Here is a 23,897-nt window from a genome sequence, read left to right on the forward strand (position 1 = left end):
TTCTCATGGATAGATGGCGGTGATTACTGTGTGTTATGGCGGAGGTGTATACACTAGATACTTCTCATGGATAGATGGTGGTGATTACTGTGTGTTATGGTGGAGGTGTATACACTAGATACCTCTCATGGATAGATGGTGGCTCATAACAAGAGATCACTCGGTGATGGAGGAGGTCTTGAGTGGTGGGCAGATGTGACAGAAACGGACTCTGTTGTTGGTGCCTGATAACTGTGTAGTGGTTCAGTGGATTGGAGACCACTGGTAACTTTAACACTGTTGTAGCATTGTGTGTTGATTGGTGTAGATTACAGCCTACTCGATTATTGCCGTGCAATATTTGACTACACTGAGTAGAATACTGCCAGGGAGCCCTGGGGGGCATTGATATGGCAAATACATTATGGAAGTTATATTTAGAATATTTCTGAGAAGCCACATACTTCTCCAATTACAAACCACTTACATGTTATTATATATAACCTGGACTGTTAGTATGTCAGTTCCATGTCAAACAGTTTAAGGAATGTAATGAGTCCTATTACACACAACATATTGATTATCCGTCTTACCTGAATTTGAAAAAATGTTCCCATTTTTAATAAAATAGTCTTGGCAGCAGTGTGCGTAGCTGTGTCTTTGATCCCAGCCTGGTGTTCATAAAAAATATAGAAATGTTTAACAGATTTGCTTAAGACAAGAAACACAGTTTAAATTAATTTGATTTGCATTATTCTGGCTGAAAATTTACAGATTGATAACATTAACCAATAGCACACAGATCAGATAAGTAACAAGTTCACACCACATGAGTAGGGAATAATTAGCTGTAGTAAATGTGTAATGAATGAATGGTCTTGGTTGGTATAAACCAGAACTGTAAGCTGAAGGCTAACTTATACCCCTGCTCCTATATAAACTAGAACTGTAAGCCAAAGGCTAACTAATACCCCCGCTCCTATATAAACCAGAACTGTAAGCTAAAGGCTTACTAAGGTGAAGCATTGCAAAGCAATCCATAGTCTCTCACCAGTAATGATTTCTTTATTGGCTGAGCTGTACACTTATTAAAGTAAATAGGTCACTAGCATATTTTCTGTACTCCATCTCAATGCCAAAACATACTTGCAGACCAAATCGTGTTAGCCCAGATGACCGAGTGGTGCTGAAATCATCCTAGTAGTTAATGAAGAGATGTCAGGACAAAGAATTTTAACAAAGGGCCATTACTCCTTAAAAAGGGTCGAAATGAAAAAATACTACCCTAATGCATGACATCAGGGGGTAGTTACCATATCTGTAAACTTTCATTGAAATTGGCCCAGAAGTTTAGGAGGCAGACAAAGGTTTTTTCAACAAAGAGGTATAACTCCTTTTAAAAGGGTCATAATGAAAAAGTAATACTTGGATGTACAACGTCAAGGGACAGTTGCCATATCTGTAATCTTTCTTTGAAATTGGCCTAGTAGATTAGGAGAAGTTGTGCGGGCAAGCGTTATTCAACAAAGGGCAACAACTCTGTAAAAAGGGTCAGAACGAAAAGAATAATACCTGGATGCACAATTTCAGGTGATAGTTATCATATATGAAAACTTTCGTTGAAATTGGCCCGATAGTTTTGGAGGAGTTATCCGGACAAGGATTTTTCAACAAAAGGCCATAAATTGGAAAAAATGGACAGAATGAAAAATTAATACCTGGATGCACAACTTCAGACGGTAGTTATCTTATCTGGAAAGTTTCATTGAAATTGGTCCATTACATTACTTTAGAAAGAGTTGTCCGGACAAACCTTTTCTACAGACGGACAGACAAACAAGCTGATTCAAGTATAACACACACACACACCCCTAACTTCGTTGCGGGGGGGTATAATTGGGGAGACACAGCTAGTGATCGGTATGTCCATTACACAGGCCAGATGTTTATAGAACTACAGCTTACTATTCACATGATCAGGGCTGCATGAGCCAACCTACCATATACATGGTGAGTACTGAGTATTAAAGGTACAAAAAATGACAACTTACAATGTTCATGACCAGGGCCACAAGTAGATGATAAAGCAATTTATATTACTATATGTACATGACCACGGCCACTGGTCGACAGATAAAAAGCTTACCATGTACATGACCTGGGCCACAAGTAGACGATATGACAGCTTTATATGTACATGGCCAGTGCCACCGGTAGTTGGATCAGAAGCTTACCATGTACATGACCTGGGCCACAAGAAGACGATATGACAGCTTTATATGTACATGGCCAGTGCCACCGATAGTTGGATCAGAAGCTTACCATGTACATGACCTGGGCCACAAGTAGACGATATGACAGCTTTATATGTACATGGCCAGTGCCACCGGTAGTTGGATCAGAAGCTACCATGTACATGGCCAGTGCCATCGGTAGTTGGATCAGAAGCTTACCAAGTACATGACCTGGGCCACAAGTAGATGATATGACAGCTTAATATGCACATGGTCAGGGCCACTGATAGTCAGATCAGAAGCTTACCTTGCACATGGCCAGGGCCACAAGTAGATCAAATGGAAACATACCACGTACATGACCTGGGCCACAAGTAGATCAAATGGAAATGTACCACGTACATGACCTGGGCCACAAGTAGATCAAATGGAAACTTACCATGTACATGACCTGGGCCACAAGTAAATGATATGACAGCTTATCATGTACATGACCTGGGCCACCAATAGAGAGATCAGAAGCTTACAATGTATATGACCTGGACCACAAGTAGATGATATGACAGTTTACAATGTACATGACCTGGGCCACCAATAGAGAGATCAGAAACTTTATATGTACATGGCCAGTGCCACCGAAAGTTGGATCAGAAGCTTCCCATGTACATGACCTGGGCCACAAGTAGACGATATGACAGCTTTATATGTACATGGCCAGTGCCACCGATAGTTGGATCAGAAGCTTACCATGTACATGACCTGGGCCACAAGAAGACGATATGACAGCTTTATATGTACATGGTCAGTGTCACCGGTAGTTGGATCAGAAGCTTACCATGTACATGGCCTGGGCCACAAGTAGACGATATGACAGCTTTATATGTACATGGTCAGGGCCACTGATAGTCAGATCAGAAGCCTACCATGTACATTTGAAGGTTCATAGTAGGCAGACTGACAACTTAACATGTACATGGTCAGGGCCACTGATAGTCAGATCAAAAGCTTACCATGTACATTTGAAGGTTCATAGTTGACAGACTGACAACTTACCATGTACATGGCCAGGGCCACAGGTAGATAGAAAGAGTAAAATGCTGTCTTCCACTTAACAATGGCTGTGTATCTCTCCGTTGTAAATTCATCAAAGTTGATATGGGTTTCAGGGGCCGTAATCAGATCTAAACACTGGCCCGTCACAGTCTGCATTGTTGTCTGAATGTGGAAACAAAATAACATATTTTTCTCAAAACTAAAATTCATGAGAACATAATGACTATTATTCAATGACAATCATTATTCTAAGGCAAGTAATAACCCTCCAGTTTGAATATTTGTACCAAGTTGACTTTCTTCATTACAGTGAGGTATGAAATACAGTAGTGGTTTCGTTACATTGTAACGGTGATCAACATGATGTAAACACTTTCATGGCATTACACCATCAGATTAACAACATTTTCACAGCTCAATACTCAAACTGAATTTTGAATTCTTAACATAAATATTTGATTAAATGTTATTTTAGAGAAGACATCAATTTAAATAAGTATTGAGGCTGTAAATGTCAGATCAAAGTATTACCAACACCTGCCCAGTGATATGCTGAGAGTGAGGCTTCACTCACTGGTAACTGATGATGCTGGCCTTTTTTACTATATATAACAGATTAATGGTTTCAGCGAGAGTTAGAACATCTCGGCGTGAGATTTTGTCTCACACTGTGAGAGTTGACAATCCTGCCTTCACATCTTTCACTAAGCCTTACAGTACTTACAACTGATCAGAGGTCAAATTTCTGAATAGTGGAAAACTTTATTGGTAAAAAATTTCACTGATTTAAACACAAACTTAAAGTCATTGATTTTTTTTTTTTTTACAGTTTCATGTCCATACCAGTAAAGTGCTGGGAATTTATTATATTGTCAAAAGCAACAAACTTTTTAGTATCATTACCCTGGATCTTCCACCTTATCTATTGACCATACCCTATCACCCTGGTGTTATCTACCCTTTTAAGTATCATTACCCTGGATCCTCCACCTTATCTATTGACCATACCCTATCACCCTGGTGTTATCTACCCTTTTAAGTATCATTACCCTGGATCCTCCACCTTATCTATTGACCATACCCTATCATCCTGGTCTTATCTCCCCTTTTAATATCATTACCCTGGATCTTCCACCGTATCTATTGACCATACCCTATCACCCTGGTGTTATCTACCCTTTTTAGTATAATTACCCTGGATCTTCCACCTTATCTATTGACCATACTCTATCACCCTGGTGTTATCTCCCCTTTTTAGTATCATTAACCTGGATCTTCCACCTTATCTATATACATACCCTATCACCCTGGTGTTATCTCCCCTTTTTAATATCCTTACCCTGGATCTTCCACCTTATCTATTGACCACATTAACCTGGATCTTCCACCTTATCTATATACATACCCTATCACCCTGGTGTTTCCTGGATCTTCCACCTTATCTTTTGACCATCTTCCACCTTATTTATTGACCATACCTTATCACCCTGGTGTTATCTCCCCTTTTTAGTATCATAACCCTGGATCTTCCACCTTATCTATTGACCATACCCTATCATCCTGGTCTTATCTCCCCTTTTTAATATCCTTACCCTGGATCTTCCACCTTATCTATTGACCATACCCTATCATCCTGGTCTTATCTCCCCTTTTTAATATCCTTACCCTGGATCTTCCACCTTATCTATTGACCATACCCTATCATCCTGGTCTTATCTCCCCTTTTTAATATCCTTACCCTGGATCTTCCACCTTATCTATTGACCATACCCTATCATCCTGGTCTTATCTCCCCTTTTTAATATCCTTACCCTGGATCTTCCACCTTATCTATTGACCATACCCTATCATCCTGGTCTTATCTCCCCTTTTTAATATCCTTACCCTGGATCTTCCACCTTATCTATTGACCATACCCTATCATCCTGGTCTTATCTCCCCTTTTTAATATCCTTACCCTGGATCTTCCACCTTATCTATTGACCATACCCTATCATCCTGGTCTTATCTCCCCTTTTTAATATCCTTACCCTGGATCTTCCACCTTATCTATTGACCATACCCTATCATCCTGGTCTTATCTCCCCTTTTTAATATCCTTACCCTGGATCTTCCACCTTATCTATTGACCATACCCTATCATCCTGGTCTTATCTCCCCTTTTTAATATCCTTACCCTGGATCTTCCACCTTATCTATTGACCATACCCTATCATCCTGGTCTTATCTCCCCTTTTTAATATCCTTACCCTGGATCTTCCACCTTATCTATTGACCATACCCTATCATCCTGGTCTTATCTCCCCTTTTTAATATCCTTACCCTGGATCTTCCACCTTATCTATTGACCATACCCTATCATCCTGGTCTTATCTCCCCTTTTTAATATCCTTACCCTGGATCTTCCACCTTATCTATTGACCATACCCTATCATCCTGGTCTTATCTCCCCTTTTTAATATCCTTACCCTGGATCTTCCACCTTATCTATTGACCATACCCTATCATCCTGGTCTTATCTCCCCTTTTTAATATCCTTACCCTGGATCTTCCACCTTATCTATTGACCATACCCTATCATCCTGGTCTTATCTCCCCTTTTTAATATCCTTACCCTGGATCTTCCACCTTATCTATTGACCATACCCTATCATCCTGGTCTTATCTCCCCTTTTTAATATCCTTACCCTGGATCTTCCACCTTATCTATTGACCATACCCTATCATCCTGGTCTTATCTCCCCTTTTTAATATCCTTACCCTGGATCTTCCACCTTATCTATTGACCATACCCTATCATCCTGGTCTTATCTCCCCTTTTTAATATCCTTACCCTGGATCTTCCACCTTATCTATTGACCATACCCTATCATCCTGGTCTTATCTCCCCTTTTTAATATCCTTACCCTGGATCTTCCACCTTATCTATTGACCATACCCTATCATCCTGGTCTTATCTCCCCTTTTTAATATCCTTACCCTGGATCTTCCACCTTATCTATTGACCATACCCTATCATCCTGGTCTTATCTCCCCTTTTTAATATCCTTACCCTGGATCTTCCACCTTATCTATTGACCATACCCTATCATCCTGGTCTTATCTCCCCTTTTTAATATCCTTACCCTGGATCTTCCACCTTATCTATTGACCATACCCTATCATCCTGGTCTTATCTCCCCTTTTTAATATCCTTACCCTGGATCTTCCACCTTATCTATTGACCATACCCTATCATCCTGGTCTTATCTCCCCTTTTTAATATCCTTACCCTGGATCTTCCACCTTATCTATTGACCATACCCTATCATCCTGGTCTTATCTCCCCTTTTTAATATCCTTACCCTGGATCTTCCACCTTATCTATTGACCATACCCTATCATCCTGGTCTTATCTCCCCTTTTTAATATCCTTACCCTGGATCTTCCACCTTATCTATTGACCATACCCTATCATCCTGGTCTTATCTCCCCTTTTTAATATCCTTACCCTGGATCTTCCACCTTATCTATTGACCATACCCTATCATCCTGGTCTTATCTCCCCTTTTTAATATCCTTACCCTGGATCTTCCACCTTATCTATTGACCATACCCTATCATCCTGGTCTTATCTCCCCTTTTTAATATCCTTACCCTGGATCTTCCACCTTATCTATTGACCATACCCTATCATCCTGGTCTTATCTCCCCTTTTTAATATCCTTACCCTGGATCTTCCACCTTATCTATTGACCATACCCTATCATCCTGGTCTTATCTCCCCTTTTTAATATCCTTACCCTGGATCTTCCACCTTATCTATTGACCATACCCTATCATCCTGGTCTTATCTCCCCTTTTTAATATCCTTACCCTGGATCTTCCACCTTATCTATTGACCATACCCTATCATCCTGGTCTTATCTCCCCTTTTTAATATCCTTACCCTGGATCTTCCACCTTATCTATTGACCATACCCTATCATCCTGGTCTTATCTCCCCTTTTTAATATCCTTACCCTGGATCTTCCACCTTATCTATTGACCATACCCTATCATCCTGGTCTTATCTCCCCTTTTTAATATCCTTACCCTGGATCTTCCACCTTATCTATTGACCATACCCTATCATCCTGGTCTTATCTCCCCTTTTTAATATCCTTACCCTGGATCTTCCACCTTATCTATTGACCATACCCTATCATCCTGGTCTTATCTCCCCTTTTTAATATCCTTACCCTGGATCTTCCACCTTATCTATTGACCATACCCTATCATCCTGGTCTTATCTCCCCTTTTTAATATCCTTACCCTGGATCTTCCACCTTATCTATTGACCATACCCTATCATCCTGGTCTTATCTCCCCTTTTTAATATCCTTACCCTGGATCTTCCACCTTATCTATTGACCATACCCTATCATCCTGGTCTTATCTCCCCTTTTTAATATCCTTACCCTGGATCTTCCACCTTATCTATTGACCATACCCTATCATCCTGGTCTTATCTCCCCTTTTTAATATCCTTACCCTGGATCTTCCACCTTATCTATTGACCATACCCTATCATCCTGGTCTTATCTCCCCTTTTTAATATCCTTACCCTGGATCTTCCACCTTATCTATTGACCATACCCTATCATCCTGGTCTTATCTCCCCTTTTTAATATCCTTACCCTGGATCTTCCACCTTATCTATTGACCATACCCTATCATCCTGGTCTTATCTCCCCTTTTTAATATCCTTACCCTGGATCTTCCACCTTATCTATTGACCATACCCTATCATCCTGGTCTTATCTCCCCTTTTTAATATCCTTACCCTGGATCTTCCACCTTATCTATTGACCATACCCTATCATCCTGGTCTTATCTCCCCTTTTTAATATCCTTACCCTGGATCTTCCACCTTATCTATTGACCATACCCTATCATCCTGGTCTTATCTCCCCTTTTTAATATCCTTACCCTGGATCTTCCACCTTATCTATTGACCATACCCTATCATCCTGGTCTTATCTCCCCTTTTTAATATCCTTACCCTGGATCTTCCACCTTATCTATTGACCATACCCTATCATCCTGGTCTTATCTCCCCTTTTTAATATCCTTACCCTGGATCTTCCACCTTATCTATTGACCATACCCTATCATCCTGGTCTTATCTCCCCTTTTTAATATCCTTACCCTGGATCTTCCACCTTATCTATTGACCATACCCTATCATCCTGGTCTTATCTCCCCTTTTTAATATCCTTACCCTGGATCTTCCACCTTATCTATTGACCATACCCTATCATCCTGGTCTTATCTCCCCTTTTTAATATCCTTACCCTGGATCTTCCACCTTATCTATTGACCATACCCTATCATCCTGGTCTTATCTCCCCTTTTTAATATCCTTACCCTGGATCTTCCACCTTATCTATTGACCATACCCTATCATCCTGGTCTTATCTCCCCTTTTTAATATCCTTACCCTGGATCTTCCACCTTATCTATTGACCATACCCTATCATCCTGGTCTTATCTCCCCTTTTTAATATCCTTACCCTGGATCTTCCACCTTATCTATTGACCATACCCTATCATCCTGGTCTTATCTCCCCTTTTTAATATCCTTACCCTGGATCTTCCACCTTATCTATTGACCATACCCTATCATCCTGGTCTTATCTCCCCTTTTTAATATCCTTACCCTGGATCTTCCACCTTATCTATTGACCATACCCTATCATCCTGGTCTTATCTCCCCTTTTTAATATCCTTACCCTGGATCTTCCACCTTATCTATTGACCATACCCTATCATCCTGGTCTTATCTCCCCTTTTTAATATCCTTACCCTGGATCTTCCACCTTATCTATTGACCATACCCTATCATCCTGGTCTTATCTCCCCTTTTTAATATCCTTACCCTGGATCTTCCACCTTATCTATTGACCATACCCTATCATCCTGGTCTTATCTCCCCTTTTTAATATCCTTACCCTGGATCTTCCACCTTATCTATTGACCATACCCTATCATCCTGGTCTTATCTCCCCTTTTTAATATCCTTACCCTGGATCTTCCACCTTATCTATTGACCATACCCTATCATCCTGGTCTTATCTCCCCTTTTTAATATCCTTACCCTGGATCTTCCACCTTATCTATTGACCATACCCTATCATCCTGGTCTTATCTCCCCTTTTTAATATCCTTACCCTGGATCTTCCACCTTATCTATTGACCATACCCTATCATCCTGGTCTTATCTCCCCTTTTTAATATCATTACCCTGGATCTTCCACCTTATCTATTGACCATACCCTATCATCCTGGTCTTATCTCCCCTTTTTAATATCATTACCCTGGATCTTCCACCTTATCTATTGACCATACCCTATCATCCTGGTCTTATCTCCCCTTTTTAATATCATTACCCTGGATCTTCCACCTTATCTATTGACCATACCCTATCATCCTGGTCTTATCTCCCCTTTTTAATATCATTACCCTGGATCTTCCACCTTATCTATTGACCATACCCTATCACCCTGGTCTTATCTCCCCTTTTTAATATCATTACCCTGGATCTTCCACCTTATCTATTGACCATACCCTATCACCCTGGTCTTATCTCCCCTTTTTAATATCATTACCCTGGATCTTCCACCTTATCTATTGACCATACCCTATCACCCTGGTCTTATCTCCCCTTTTTAATATCATTACCCTGGATCTTCCACCTTATCTATTGACCATACCCTATCACCCTGGTCTTATCTCCCCTTTTTAATATCATTACCCTGGATCTTCCACCTTATCTATTGACCATACCCTATCACCCTGGTCTTATCTCCCCTTTTTAATATCATTACCCTGGATCTTCCACCTTATCTATTGACCATACCCTATCACCCTGGTCTTATCTCCCCTTTTTAATATCCTTACCCTGGATCTTCCACCTTATCTATTGACCATACCCTATCACCCTGGTCTTATCTCCCCTTTTTAATATCATTACCCTGGATCTTCCACCTTATCTATTGACCATACCCTATCACCCTGGTCTTATCTCCCCTTTTTAATATCATTACCCTGGATCTTCCACCTTATCTATTGACCATACCCTATCACCCTGGTCTTATCTCCCCTTTTTAATATCATTACCCTGGATCTTCCACCTTATCTATTGACCATACCCTATCACCCTGGTCTTATCTCCCCTTTTTAATATCATTACCCTGGATCTTCCACCTTATCTATTGACCATACCCTATCACCCTGGTCTTATCTCCCCTTTTTAATATCATTACCCTGGATCTTCCACCTTATCTTTTGACCATACCCTATCACCCTGGTCTTATCTCCCCTTTTTAATATCCTTACCCTGGATCTTCCACCTTATCTATTGACCATACCCTATCACCCTGGTGTTATCTACCCTTTAAAGTATCATTACCCTGGATACTCCACCTTATCTATTGACCATACTCTATCACCCTGGATCCTCCACCTTATCTATTGACCATACTCTTTCACCCTGGATCTTCCACCTTATCTTTTGACCATACCCTATCACCCTGGTGTTATCTCCCCGTTTGAATATCATTACCCTGGATCTTCCACCTTATCTATTGACTATACCCTATCATCCTGGTCTTATCTCCCCTTTTTAGTATCATTACCCTGGATCTTCCACCTTATCTGTTGACCATACTTTATCACCCTGGATCCTCCACCTTATCTATTGACCATACTCTATCATCCTGGATCTTCCACCTTATCTTTTGACCATTCCCTATCACCCTGGTCTTATCTCCCCTTTTTAGTATCATTACCCTTGATCTTCCACCTTATCTACTGACCATACCCTATCACCCTGGTCTTATCTCCCCTTTTTAATATCCTTATCCTGGATCTTCTACTTTTCTTATGACCATGGCCCTCCCCATGGATGTTTCTATTAATTACTACACTCCCACCCCAGTAGTTTTCTAATGACCATGACCCTCCCCATGGATGTTTCTATTAATCACTACACTCCTACCCCAGTACTTTTCTAATGACCATGGCCCTCCCCATGGATCTTTCTATTAATTACTACACTCCTACACCAGTACTTTTCTAATGACCATGGCCCTCCCCATGGATGTTTCTATTAATTACTACACTCCCACCCCAGTAGTTTTCTACTGACCATGACACTCCCCATGGATGTTTCTATTAATCACTACACTACTACCCCAGTACTTTTCTAATGACCATGGCCCTCCCCATGGATGTTTCTATTAATTACTACACTCCTACCCCAGTACTTTTTTAATTGCCATGGCCCTCCCCATGGATGTTTCTATTAATTACTACACCACTACCCCAGTATTTTTCTAATGACCATGGCCCTCCCCATGGATGTTTCTATTAATAACTACACTCCTACCCCAGTACTTTTCTAATGACAATGGCCTTCCCCATGGACGTTTCTATTAATTACTACACTCCTACCCCAGTACTTTTCTAATGACCATGGCCCTCCCCATGGATGTTTCTATTAATTACTACACCCCTACCCCAGTACTTTTCTAATGACCATGGCCCTCCCTATCGACGTTTCTATTAATTACTACACTCCCACCCAGTACTTTTCTAATGACCATGGCCTTCCCCATGGATGTTTCTATTAATTACTACACCGCTACCCCAGTACTTTTCTAATGGCCATGGCCCTCCCCATGGATGTGTCTATTAATTACTACACTCCCACCCCAGTACTTTTCAGGGATGTTTCTATTAATTACTACACTCCGACCCCAGTACTTTTCTAATGACCATGGCCCTTTTCTAATGACCATGACCCTCCCCATGGATGTTTCTATTAATCACTACACTCCTACACCAGTACTTTTCTAATGACCATGGCCCTCCCCAGGGATGTTTCTATTAATTACTACACTCCGACCCCAGTACTTTTCTAATGACCATGGCCCTCCCAATGGACGTTTCTATTAATTACTACATTCCCCCCCCAGTACTTTTCTAATGACCATGGCCCTCCCTATGGACGTTTCTATTAATTACTACATTCCCACCCCAGTACTTTTCTAATGACCATGGCCCTCCCTATGGACGTTTCTATTAATTACTACACTCCTACCCACCTTATCTATTGACCATACCCTATCACCCTGGTGTTATCTCCCCTTTTTAATATCCTTACCCTGGATCTTCTACTTTTCTTATGACCATGGCCCTCCCCATGGATGTTTCTATTACTTACTACACGCCTACCCCAGTACTTTTCTAATGACCATGGCCATCCCTATGGACGTTTCTATTAATTACTACGCTCCCACCCCAGTACTTTTCTAATGACCATGGCCATCCCTATGGACGTTTCTATTAATTACTACGCTCCCACCCCAGTACTTTTCTAATGACCATGGCCCTCACCATGGATGTTTCTATTAATTACTACACCGCTACCCCAGTACTTTTCTAATGACCATGGCCCCCCCCCTGGATGTTTCTATTAATTACTACACTTCTATCACCCTGGATCCTCCACCTTATCTGTTGACCATACTCTTTCACCCTGGATCTTCCACCTTATCTTTTGACCATACCCTATCACCCTGGTGTTATCTCCCCTTTTTAATATCCTTACCCTGGATCTTCTACTTTTCTTATGACCATGGCCCTCCCCATGGATGTTTCTATTAATTACTACACCGCTACCCCAGTACTTTTCTAATTACCATGGCCCTCCCCATGGATGTTTCTATTAATTACTACACTCCTACTTAATTACTACACTCCTACCCCAGTACTTTTCTAATGACCATGACCCTCCCCATGGATGTTTCTATTAATTACTACTCCGCTACCCCAGTACTTTTCTAATTACCATGGCCCTCCCCATGGATGTTTCTATTAATTACTACACTCCTACTTAATTACTACACTCCTACCCCAGTACTTTTCTAATTACGATGGCCCTCCCCATGGATGTTTCTATTAATTACTACTCCGCTACCCCAGTACTTTTCTAATTACCATGGCCCTCCCCATGGATGTTTCTATTAATTACTACACTCCTACCCCAGTACTTTTTCATCTCACTCCCCTCCCCCAATCTGGCCTGGATGTGTCATTAAAACATTTCACAAAATAATTACCTCATGAAACAGGTCCACAATGTCTGTGTAGTAGTCTTCTTGTTTAAAATGCCTTTTCAAGATGGCATAAACACAGTTTTCCATGTAAAATGAGTCATTGATGGCAATCAATCCAACACCTTCCTGAAATGATAAATTAAATGTTACCAAATTTCTGGTTAATCACCAGCATCAATAAGGCCAAACCCAGTTACTTGTATCATAACCTTATTGACCTTTTTGTACCAGCACGGTTTCCCTCTGTATCATTATCTTGTTGTCCTATTAGAAACCCTACCTTTTTGTACCAGCACGGTTTCCCTCTGTATCATTATCTTGTCGTCCTATTAGAAACCCTACCTTTTTGTACCAGCACGGTTTCCCTCTGTATCATTATCTTGTCGTCCTATTAGAAACCCTACCTTTTTGTACCAGCACGGTTTCCCTCTGTGAGTGATTGACTTATCCATCACATCATCAGCAACAAGGAAGAAGGCTTGTAACTAAAATTCAAAAAACATTATCAACTTCAAGTTCTTCACTTGTTTATATAATATTAAACACAAGAATGTATCAATACTATATTGACACCCAGATATAATATCAACCAACTTTTATTTATATAGTATCTGTATCTGTGTATACAAGTAGAGGCAGATATCTGAAGCCTGAATCCATCATATACATGCACACCATTCATCTACGCTGTCCTGTGTCATCTCGCTTTGTGTGTACTGTCTGAGTTCACTCTCTGTGTACATACCCATTCTACACACCAGCCCAGTACTCTCTGTGTACATACCCATTCTACACACCAGCCAAGTACTCTCTGTGTACATACCCATTCTACACACCAGCCCAGTACTCTCTGTGTACATACCCATTCTACACACCAGCCCAGTACTCTCTGTGTACATACCCATTCTACACACCAGCCCAGTACTCTCTGTGTACATACCCATTCTACACACCAGCCAAGTACTCTCTGTGTACATACCCATTCTACACACCAGCCAAGTACTCTCTGTGTACATACCCATTCTACACACCAGCCAAGTACTCTCTGTGTACATACCCATTCTACACACCAGCCAAGTACTCTCTGTGTACATACCCATTCTACACACCAGCCAAGTACTCTCTGTGTACATACCCATTCTACACACCAGCCAAGTACTCTCTGTGTACATACCCATTCTACACACCAGCCAAGTACTCTCTGTGTACATACCCATTCTACACACCAGCCAAGTACTCTCTGTGTACATACCCATTCTACACACCAGCCAAGTACTCTCTGTGTACATACCCATTCTACACACCAGCCAAGTACTCTCTGTGTACATACCCATTCTACACACCAGCCAAGTACTCTCTGTGTACATACCCATTCTACACACCAGCCAAGTACTCTCTGTGTACATACCCATTCTACACACCAGCCAAGTACTCTCTGTGTACATACCCATTCTACACACCAGCCAAGTACTCTCTGTGTACATACCCATTCTACACACCAGCCAAGTACTCTCTGTGTACATACCCATTCTACACACCAGCCAAGTACTCTCTGTGTACATACCCATTCTACACACCAGCCAAGTACTCTCTGTGTACATACCCATTCTACACACCAGCCAAGTACTCTCTGTGTACATACCCATTCTACACACCAGCCAAGTACTCTCTGTGTACATACCCATTCTACACACCAGCCAAGTACTCTCTGTGTACATACCCATTCTACACACCAGCCAAGTACTCTCTGTGTACATACCCATTCTACACACCAGCCAAGTACTCTCTGTGTACATACCCATTCTACACACCAGCCAAGTACTCTCTGTGTACATACCCATTCTACACACCAGCCAAGTACTCTCTGTGTACATACCCATTCTACACACCAGCCAAGTACTCTCTGTGTACATACCCATTCTACACACCAGCCAAGTACTCTCTGTGTACATACCCATTCTACACACCAGCCAAGTACTCTCTGTGTACATACCCATTCTACACACCAGCCAAGTACTCTCTGTGTACATACCCATTCTACACACCAGCCAAGTACTCTCTGTGTACATACCCATTCTACACACCAGCCAAGTACTCTCTGTGTACATACCCATTCTACACACCAGCCAAGTACTCTCTGTGTACATACCCATTCTACACACCAGCCAAGTACTCTCTGTGTACATACCCATTCTACACACCAGCCAAGTACTCTCTGTGTACATACCCATTCTACACACCAGCCAAGTACTCTCTGTGTACATACCCATTCTACACACCAGCCAAGTACTCTCTGTGTACATACCCATTCTACACACCAGCCAAGTACTCTCTGTGTACATACCCATTCTACACACCAGCCAAGTACTCTCTGTGTACATACCCATTCTACACACCAGCCAAGTACTCTCTGTGTACATACCCATTCTACACACCAGCCAAGTACTCTCTGTGTACATACCCATTCTACACACCAGCCAAGTACTCTCTGTGTACATACCCATTCTACACACCAGCCAAGTACTCTCTGTGTACATACCCATTCTACACACCAGCCAAGTACTCTCTGTGTACATACCCATTCTACACACCAGCCAAGTACTCTCTGTGTACATACCCATTCTACACACCAGCCAAGTACTCTCTGTGTACATACCCATTCTACACACCAGCCAAGTACTCTCTGTGTACATACCCATTCTACACACCAGCCAAGTACTCTCTGTGTACATACCCATTCTACACACCAGCCAAGTACTCTCTGTGTACATACCCATTCTACACACCAGCCAAGTACTCTCTGTGTACATACCCATTCTACACACCAGCCAAGTACTCTCTGTGTACATACCCATTCTACACACCAGCCAAGTACTCTCTGTGTACATACCCATTCTACACACCAGCCAAGTACTCTCTGTGTACATACCCATTCTACACACCAGCCAAGTACTCTCTGTGTACATACCCATTCTACACACCAGCCAAGTACTCTCTGTGTACATACCCATTCTACACACCAGCCAAGTACTCTCTGTGTACATACCCATTCTACACACCAGCCAAGTACTCTCTGTGTACATACCCATTCTACACACCAGCCAAGTACTCTCTGTGTACATACCCATTCTACACACCAGCCAAGTACTCTCTGTGTACATACCCATTCTACACACCAGCCAAGTACTCTCTGTGTACATACCCATTCTACACACCAGCCCAGTACTCTCTGTGTACATACCCATTCTACACACCAGCCAAGTACTCTCTGTGTACATACCCATTCTACACACCAGCCAAGTACTCTCTGTGTACATACCCATTCTACACACCAGCCGAGTACTCTCTGTGTACATACCCATTCTACACACCAGCCAAGTACTCTCTGTGTACATACCCATTCTACACACCAGCCCAGTACTCTGGCCTGTCTGAGTTCACTCTCTGTGGCGTCAGTATTAATCCTCTTATAGGTCATCACCACCGACAGGCCACGGTTCTTCTTCCCAAATGGTACATTGTACAGGCATACCTTACAATGAAAAAGGACAGAACTTTCAATAATATTCCTTCATAGTATGATTAAAATCAACCCGTTTTTTTCCATGAATGTAATGAAAATTATTTATTGTTTTCGTTAGTTTTACAGCACTCTAAAATTATTGCTTCAAAGTCATATTTTTAAATACTTAGCAGCATGCAACCACACAAGAAAATAAAAGTGTAAGGAGAATTTGCATCAAGTTCAGCCAATGTTTGAAGTCAATGACATCTAAATATAGGAACTTTCATTTATATCAATTTAAGCATATCAAATTGATCAATGTCTGTTGAATCAGATAGTGTATTACAAAACACTGTGCACATAAAGTGAAAGTTTGAAGCTTCAGTATAGCATACAACAGGCAACAGACTTTGGCTAGATCTACAATTTATTACCAATTCAATCAAAATATGCATAAAGGACAATGGTCAGCTTCAACATCTGTCAACTCAGTCATAAACTTACCTCTCAAGTCTGGACACAACACTACCTCTGTAAAAAAAAATCTATTTTTTTTTCATTATTTCAATTCAACAGACCTGAGGGTCCAATTAAAGAATTGATAACAATAATATAGTAAAATATCACAGCTAAAGACAAGACAGAGACTTACCTCTCTAATATGGACACAAAACTACCTCTCTAATTATCTGGACAAACACTTACCTTTCTATTCTAAACACAGCTTTACCTCTTAAGTCTAAATACAGCTTTACCTCTCTAATCTGAACACAGCCTTACTTCTTTAGTCTGAACACAGCTTTACCTCTCTAATCTGAACACATTCCTACCTCTTTAGTCTAAACACAGCATTACCTCTTTAGTCTGAGAACAGCCTTACCTCTCTAATCTGAACACAGCCTTACCTCTCTAATCTGAGAACAGCCTTTATACCTCTTTAGTCTGAACACAGCCTTACCTCTTTAGTCTAAACACAGCCTTACTTCTTAAGTCTGAACACAGCCTTACCTCTTTAGTCTGAACACAGCCTTACCTCTTTAGTAACACAGCCTTACCTCTTTAGTCTAAACACAGCCTTACTTCTTTAGTCTGAACACAGCCTTACCTCTTTAGTCTGAACACAGCCTTACCTCTTTAGTCTGAACACAGCCTTACCTCTTTAGTCTGAACACAGCCTTACCTCTTTAGTCTGAACACAGCCTTACCTCTTTAGTCTGAACACAGCCTTACCTCTTTAGTCTGAACACAGCCTTACCTCTTTAGTCTGAACACAGCCTTACCTCTTTAGTCTGAACACAGCCTTACCTCTTTAGTCTGAACACAGCCTTACCTCTTTAGTCTGAACACAGCCTTACCTCTTTAGTCTGAACACAGCCTTACCTCTTTAGTCTGAACACAGCCTTACCTCTTTAGTCTGAACACAGCCTTACCTCTTTAGTCTGAACACAGCCTTACCTCTTTAGTCTGAACACAGCCTTACCTCTTTAGTCTGAACACAGCCTTACCTCTTTAGTCTGAACACAGCCTTACCTCTTTAGTCTGAACACAGCCTTACCTCTTTAGTCTGAACACAGCCTTACCTCTCTAATCTGAACAAATTGCCTTACCTCTTTAGTCTGAACACAGCCTTACCTCTTTAGTCTGAACATAGCCTTACCCCTTTAGTCTGAACACAGCCTTACCTCTTTAGTCTGAACACAGCCTTACCTCTTTAGTCTGAACACACCCTTACCTCTTTAAACCAATCAACTGCAGCTGATATTTCCTTGTGTTGTTTCCCTTGGTTTACAAGTCCTTCTACCAAATCTGTGAATACTGCATCAAATTCTTCCAGTTCAGTCCCAGATGTTTTGAGACGCTTCACTTTTGGATCTTTTCTATTGAGATTGCAACCATTACTATTGGTTTCCATAACAACTATCTGTGGGAAATAAACTATATTATTAACCCTTTTAACAAAACATAGGAGTGACAGCTGGCCTGGGACCACTAAGTACTCTTGCTATATCATTTTCAGGTTAACATAAGCAACAAATGTTATTACAGTTGTTTCAGTTTAGATATATATTGTACATTGTAATTAATACCTTACACATTGTACATTGTATTACCCTACACATTGTACATTGTAATACCCTACACATTGTACATTGTCATACCCTACACATTGTACATTGTAATACCTTAAACATTGTACATTGTAATACCCTACACATTATACATTGTAATACCCTTCACATTGTACATGGTAATACCCTACACATTATACATTGTAATTCCCTACACATTATACATTGTAATACCCTACACATTATACATTGTAATTCCCTACACATTATACATTGTAATACCCTACACATTATACATTGTAATACCCTACACATTATACATTGTAATTCCCTACACATTATACATTGTAATACCCTACACATTGTACATAGTAATACCCTACACGTTGTACATTGTAATACCCTACACATTGTACATAGTAATACCCTACACGTTGTACATTGTAATACCCTACACATTGTACATTGTAATACCTTAAACATTGTACATTGTAATACCCTACACATTATACATTGTAATACCCTACACATTATACATTGTAATTCCCTACACATTATACATTGTAATACCCTACACATTGTACATGGTAATACACTACACATTGTACATTATAATACCCTACACATTGTACATTGTAATACACTATACATTGTACATTGTAATACCCTTCACATTCTACATTGTAATACCCTACACATTGTACATAGTAATACCCTTCACATTGTACATGGTAATACACTACACATTGTACATTATAATACCCTACACATTGTACATTGTAATACCCTTCACATTGTACATTGTAATACCCTTCACATTGTACATAGTTATACCCTACACATTGTACATTGTAATACCCCACACATTATACATTGTAATACCCTACACATTGTACATTGTTATACCCTACACATTGTACATTGTAATACCCCACACATTATACATTGTAATACCCTACACATTGTACATAGTAATACCCTACACATTGTGCATTGTAATACCCTACACATTGTACATTGTTATACCCTACACATTATACATTGTAATACCCTTCACATTGTACATGGTAATACACTACACATTATACATTGTAATACCCTACACATTATACATTGTAATTCCCTACACATTATACATTGTAATACCCTACACATTATACATTGTAATTCCCTACACATTATACATTGTAATACCCTACACATTATACATTGTAATTCCCTACACATTATACATTGTAATACCCTACACATTATACATTGTAATACCCTACACATTGTACATGGTAATACACTACACATTATACATTGTAATACCCTTCACATTGTACATTGTAATACCCTTCACATTGTACATGGTAATACACTACACATTGTACATTATAATACCCTACACATTGTACATTGTAATACCCTACACATTGTACATTGTAATACCCTTCACATTGTACATTGTAATACCCTATACAATATTTCGGAGTGTTAGGTCAATGACCCTGAGATTATATTTCTGTTACATGTAGATCCTGAATGTCATTTATACAAGTAAATGTCATCATTCAAACGTGTATCACAATAACAGGTTCTCAGGCGATATCTATCGATAGTGTTTATATTTACATTACAAATGACATTATTTTTAAAAACTGCTTTTTTTAATATAACATTGAAATATTATCATAAATATGCATTTGGCTTTTTCATAAGTGATTAAAATTTAACTATGAAATTTACATTTAAACAATATTCTTTAAAATAATACAGATGTCAATTCTTCAGATATAGTGAAGACCTGATCATGTTTAGATATATATCAAGTAAAAGGTGGGGTCAACTTTGGCCCCCACTTTGATTTCTTTTATTCTTTTGCCATATGTAGATACATAAAAATGATCAATAACTGCATCAACGATTATTCATAATTACAACTGAAAACCGTAGTGGACCTCCTTGCATAACACAAGGTTGAGTGATGGGGGTACCGTAACGAAATTATAGATAAATGTCACAGGCGAATGCTATTTTGAAAATGAATTATGATTGTGTACAGTGTATAAAATTACTGTAAAATTGATACTAAATATGTCATATTGGTATATATAAAGTAAGCGTAGTGATACTTTTATTTAGAAAAACATGCAAAATTTTCACAAAATTTTCAATCTAATCAACATTGTGAACTTGCCTATATATAGTTACAGTGGTAGTCTATATTTTAAACTTCTTAAAAAACTTCCCATATACGTATTTTGTCAACTGAATCATTTTTATGCAATATAAAAACCGGTGAAGTACTTTATTAGCATGCCAAACATGATCAACGCCCAATTTCACATAATCTTGAAGATTTTATTATCAATGTTTATTATGGTAAAAACCGATACATTTTCTGCTTTTGTATCATACCAAAACACTTTATTATATTACGCATGTTTTAAAGTTATGTGCAGTAGTTATAACTCATGAATATGTATTCTGCCAAAGTAATCTTTCTTCTGGAGAACTACTTAAGGTTGAGATTGTGTTATAGATAGATATATGCACTTATATAAAAATACCCAAATAATCTTAACAGTAAATCTATTATACACTTTATAATACCCCCTGCAACAAAGTTAGAGGGTATGCTGGAATCAGTGTGTCTGTCTGTCTGTCCGTTAAAAAAAGATTGTCTCGACTACTCCTTCTAAAGTAATGGACCAATTTCAGCGAAAGTTTCCAGATATGATAACTATCACCTCAAGTTATGCATACAGGTATTATGTTTTCATTCTGATCCTTTGTTTTACAGAGTTATGGCCCTTTGATGTTGTTTTTGTCCAGACATATCCTCCAAAACTAAGGGGTCAATTTTAATGAAATTTTTCAGATATAATAACTTCCACCTGATGGTGTGCATCCAGGTAAAAAAACAAAACAATATGACCCTTTTTAACAGAGTAATGGCCCTTTGTTGAAAAATACTTGTCCTGACAACTCCTCCAAAACTATGCAGCCAATTTCAACAAAAGTTTACAGATATGGTAACTGCCCCCTGACATAGTGCATCCAAATAGTATGTTTTATTCCGAACCTTTAAAAAGGAATTATGACCCTTTGTAGAAAAAGAACCTTTGTCTGCCTCATAAACTACTGGGCCAATTTCAATGAATGTTTACAGATATGGTAATTATACCCCTTTATGTCCTGCATCAGGGTAGTACATTTTTCATTTCGACCCTTTTTAAGGAGATATGGCCTTTTGTTAAAAATCTTTTTCTTGACAACTCTTCCTTAACTACTAGGACGACTTAAGCAAAACTGGTTCATCGTGGGTAACATGATTTGGTATGAAAGTATGTTTTGGCATGGGGAGGGAATACAGGAAGTATGTCAATGACAAATATTCTTAAATATAAGAATCTATAGGGGGGGGGCTATGTATTGCAATGCTTTGCCTTAGTTAGCCTTTAGCTTACATTCTGGGTTATATCGGAGTGGGGGTATTAGTTAATCTTTGACTTACAGCTCTAGTTATTATTTGATTTGGCCTATTGCCCATTCATTAAACAAGATGTGGAGGAATATTACATTATTTTATATCATTAACTCTAAACAAATAAAGCAAGGAAAGGTATCATTGTCTGACTCCCCATACAAAAAATATTTCAGCACATTTGATTTTTGTGACCTTGAGCAAAGTTCAAGGTCATCAACATTTACAAAATTTAAATCAATTCACATGAAATATCTACTTGCCAAATATCAAGATATGAAGAAACACAAGTTAAAGGAAAAATGGAAAGAAAGTTATGTATTTCTTTTTTTGAATCAAAAAGTGTTATATGACAAATTTACCGGTTGTCAATTTTCTTGAAATTCCTGATGTTGAAAGATATTATTGGTAGCCAATTGTTAAGCAAGTATGAAATATAGACTGGTTTTAGAACTAAGTAAATTAACGTGTCGAAAATAGAAATTTTCTCATTAGTAATGAAATTTCACATACTTTTCTGCTTAAATCTTCAATAAAAAGAACAACTCTTTCTTGAAATTGTGTAATATTCGGTATCAAAATGAAAGTTGGAATATGTTGCACGCGATGATGATATAATTTTATAGTAATTATTTAATTTAAATGTTCTAGGAGGAATTGTGCATGCATCGCCTTTCAGCCACGGCCATTCACCATCCAGTGTGTCGGGGGCTACACAAGAGCAGACCATTACTTGTTAGTTGTAAGTATACTAGAGAGCGAGCTTTCAATGATGGTATATGTCTGAATAAGACTGTTACCCATTACGATCACTCAGTCGAAAGTATCATAATACCTTTCAAGGGCGAGCTTTCATGTTGCTTCGGGTCCACTACAATTGATAAATCAAGACGGCACTGTGAGAGCTTGTTAGATTGCTATAAGGAGTTATAGGAACCTGGAGTCGTCAGGATAACTCAAGGTTAGCAAGAGGATTTCTACAGATTGTACAGTATAGGTGTACATGAGGTTAGTGGTGCCAAAAAAAAAAAAAAATCTTTGTAGAGAGACATCTGCTGCATACGTACCGACGAGCAGAGTATCAACAGTACAGGTGGTAAAGAACTGTGTGTGTGTTGCGGTGACAGGGCAGTGAGAGATCAGCGAGCACTCGGCCTTGTGTGTATATATATGCATGCTCTGAGCGATCAGTAGTATGAGCGCTCAGTTAGATTAGTATTAGGTGTTTTATTGTTCTATACGTAGTTATTTTGCATCTATACTAGAATATTGATACCTCCCAGTTGGGGTAGGTATAGTACTAACATTAATACCCGGCCTCCACTTCCCTGGTCGGACGGCGCAATATATATATATAAAAAAAAAACTCTCTTCGTCAGAAAGCTACATTATCGCAGCTAGAGTAGGTATACTCAACGTAATCTCCAGTGTGACTGGTATCAT

At 39.5% G+C, this 23,897-nt stretch overlaps 1 protein-coding gene and 1 long non-coding RNA gene across 3 annotated transcripts in view; both read right to left on the reverse strand.

Annotated features, from left to right (window-relative positions):
• LOC110451367 (farnesyl pyrophosphate synthase-like) overlaps positions 1-23,897 on the reverse strand; it is a 30,148-nt gene that overhangs the window by 5,971 nt on the left and 280 nt on the right. Inside the window, exons 2-7 of one of the 2 annotated variants that reach the window (XM_021499336.1) lie at positions 18,646-18,834; positions 16,806-16,940; positions 13,813-13,893; positions 13,412-13,534; positions 3,267-3,428; positions 573-650 (exon numbers count right to left, since the gene is read on the reverse strand). In XM_021499336.1, the coding sequence (XP_021355011.1) occupies positions 573-650; positions 3,267-3,428; positions 13,412-13,534; positions 13,813-13,893; positions 16,806-16,940; positions 18,646-18,825 (759 nt within the window). In that variant the 5' untranslated portion in view covers positions 18,826-18,834. The remainder of the gene's footprint in view (positions 1-572; positions 651-3,266; positions 3,429-13,411; positions 13,535-13,812; positions 13,894-16,805; positions 16,941-18,645; positions 18,835-23,897) is intronic. The other variant, XM_021499337.1, reaches the window with a different exon arrangement.
• On the reverse strand, positions 4,027-11,042 carry LOC110451368. Its single transcript, XR_002463064.1, has 3 exons — positions 10,713-11,042; positions 4,642-4,654; positions 4,027-4,501 (listed from the first exon to the last, which is right to left on the reverse strand). It is a non-coding gene; the product is annotated as an uncharacterized LOC110451368 (long non-coding RNA).

This window comes from Mizuhopecten yessoensis, unplaced genomic scaffold (assembly GCF_002113885.1).
Source record: "Mizuhopecten yessoensis strain PY_sf001 unplaced genomic scaffold, ASM211388v2 scaffold5971, whole genome shotgun sequence".
NCBI lineage: Eukaryota > Metazoa > Mollusca > Bivalvia > Pectinida > Pectinidae > Mizuhopecten > Mizuhopecten yessoensis.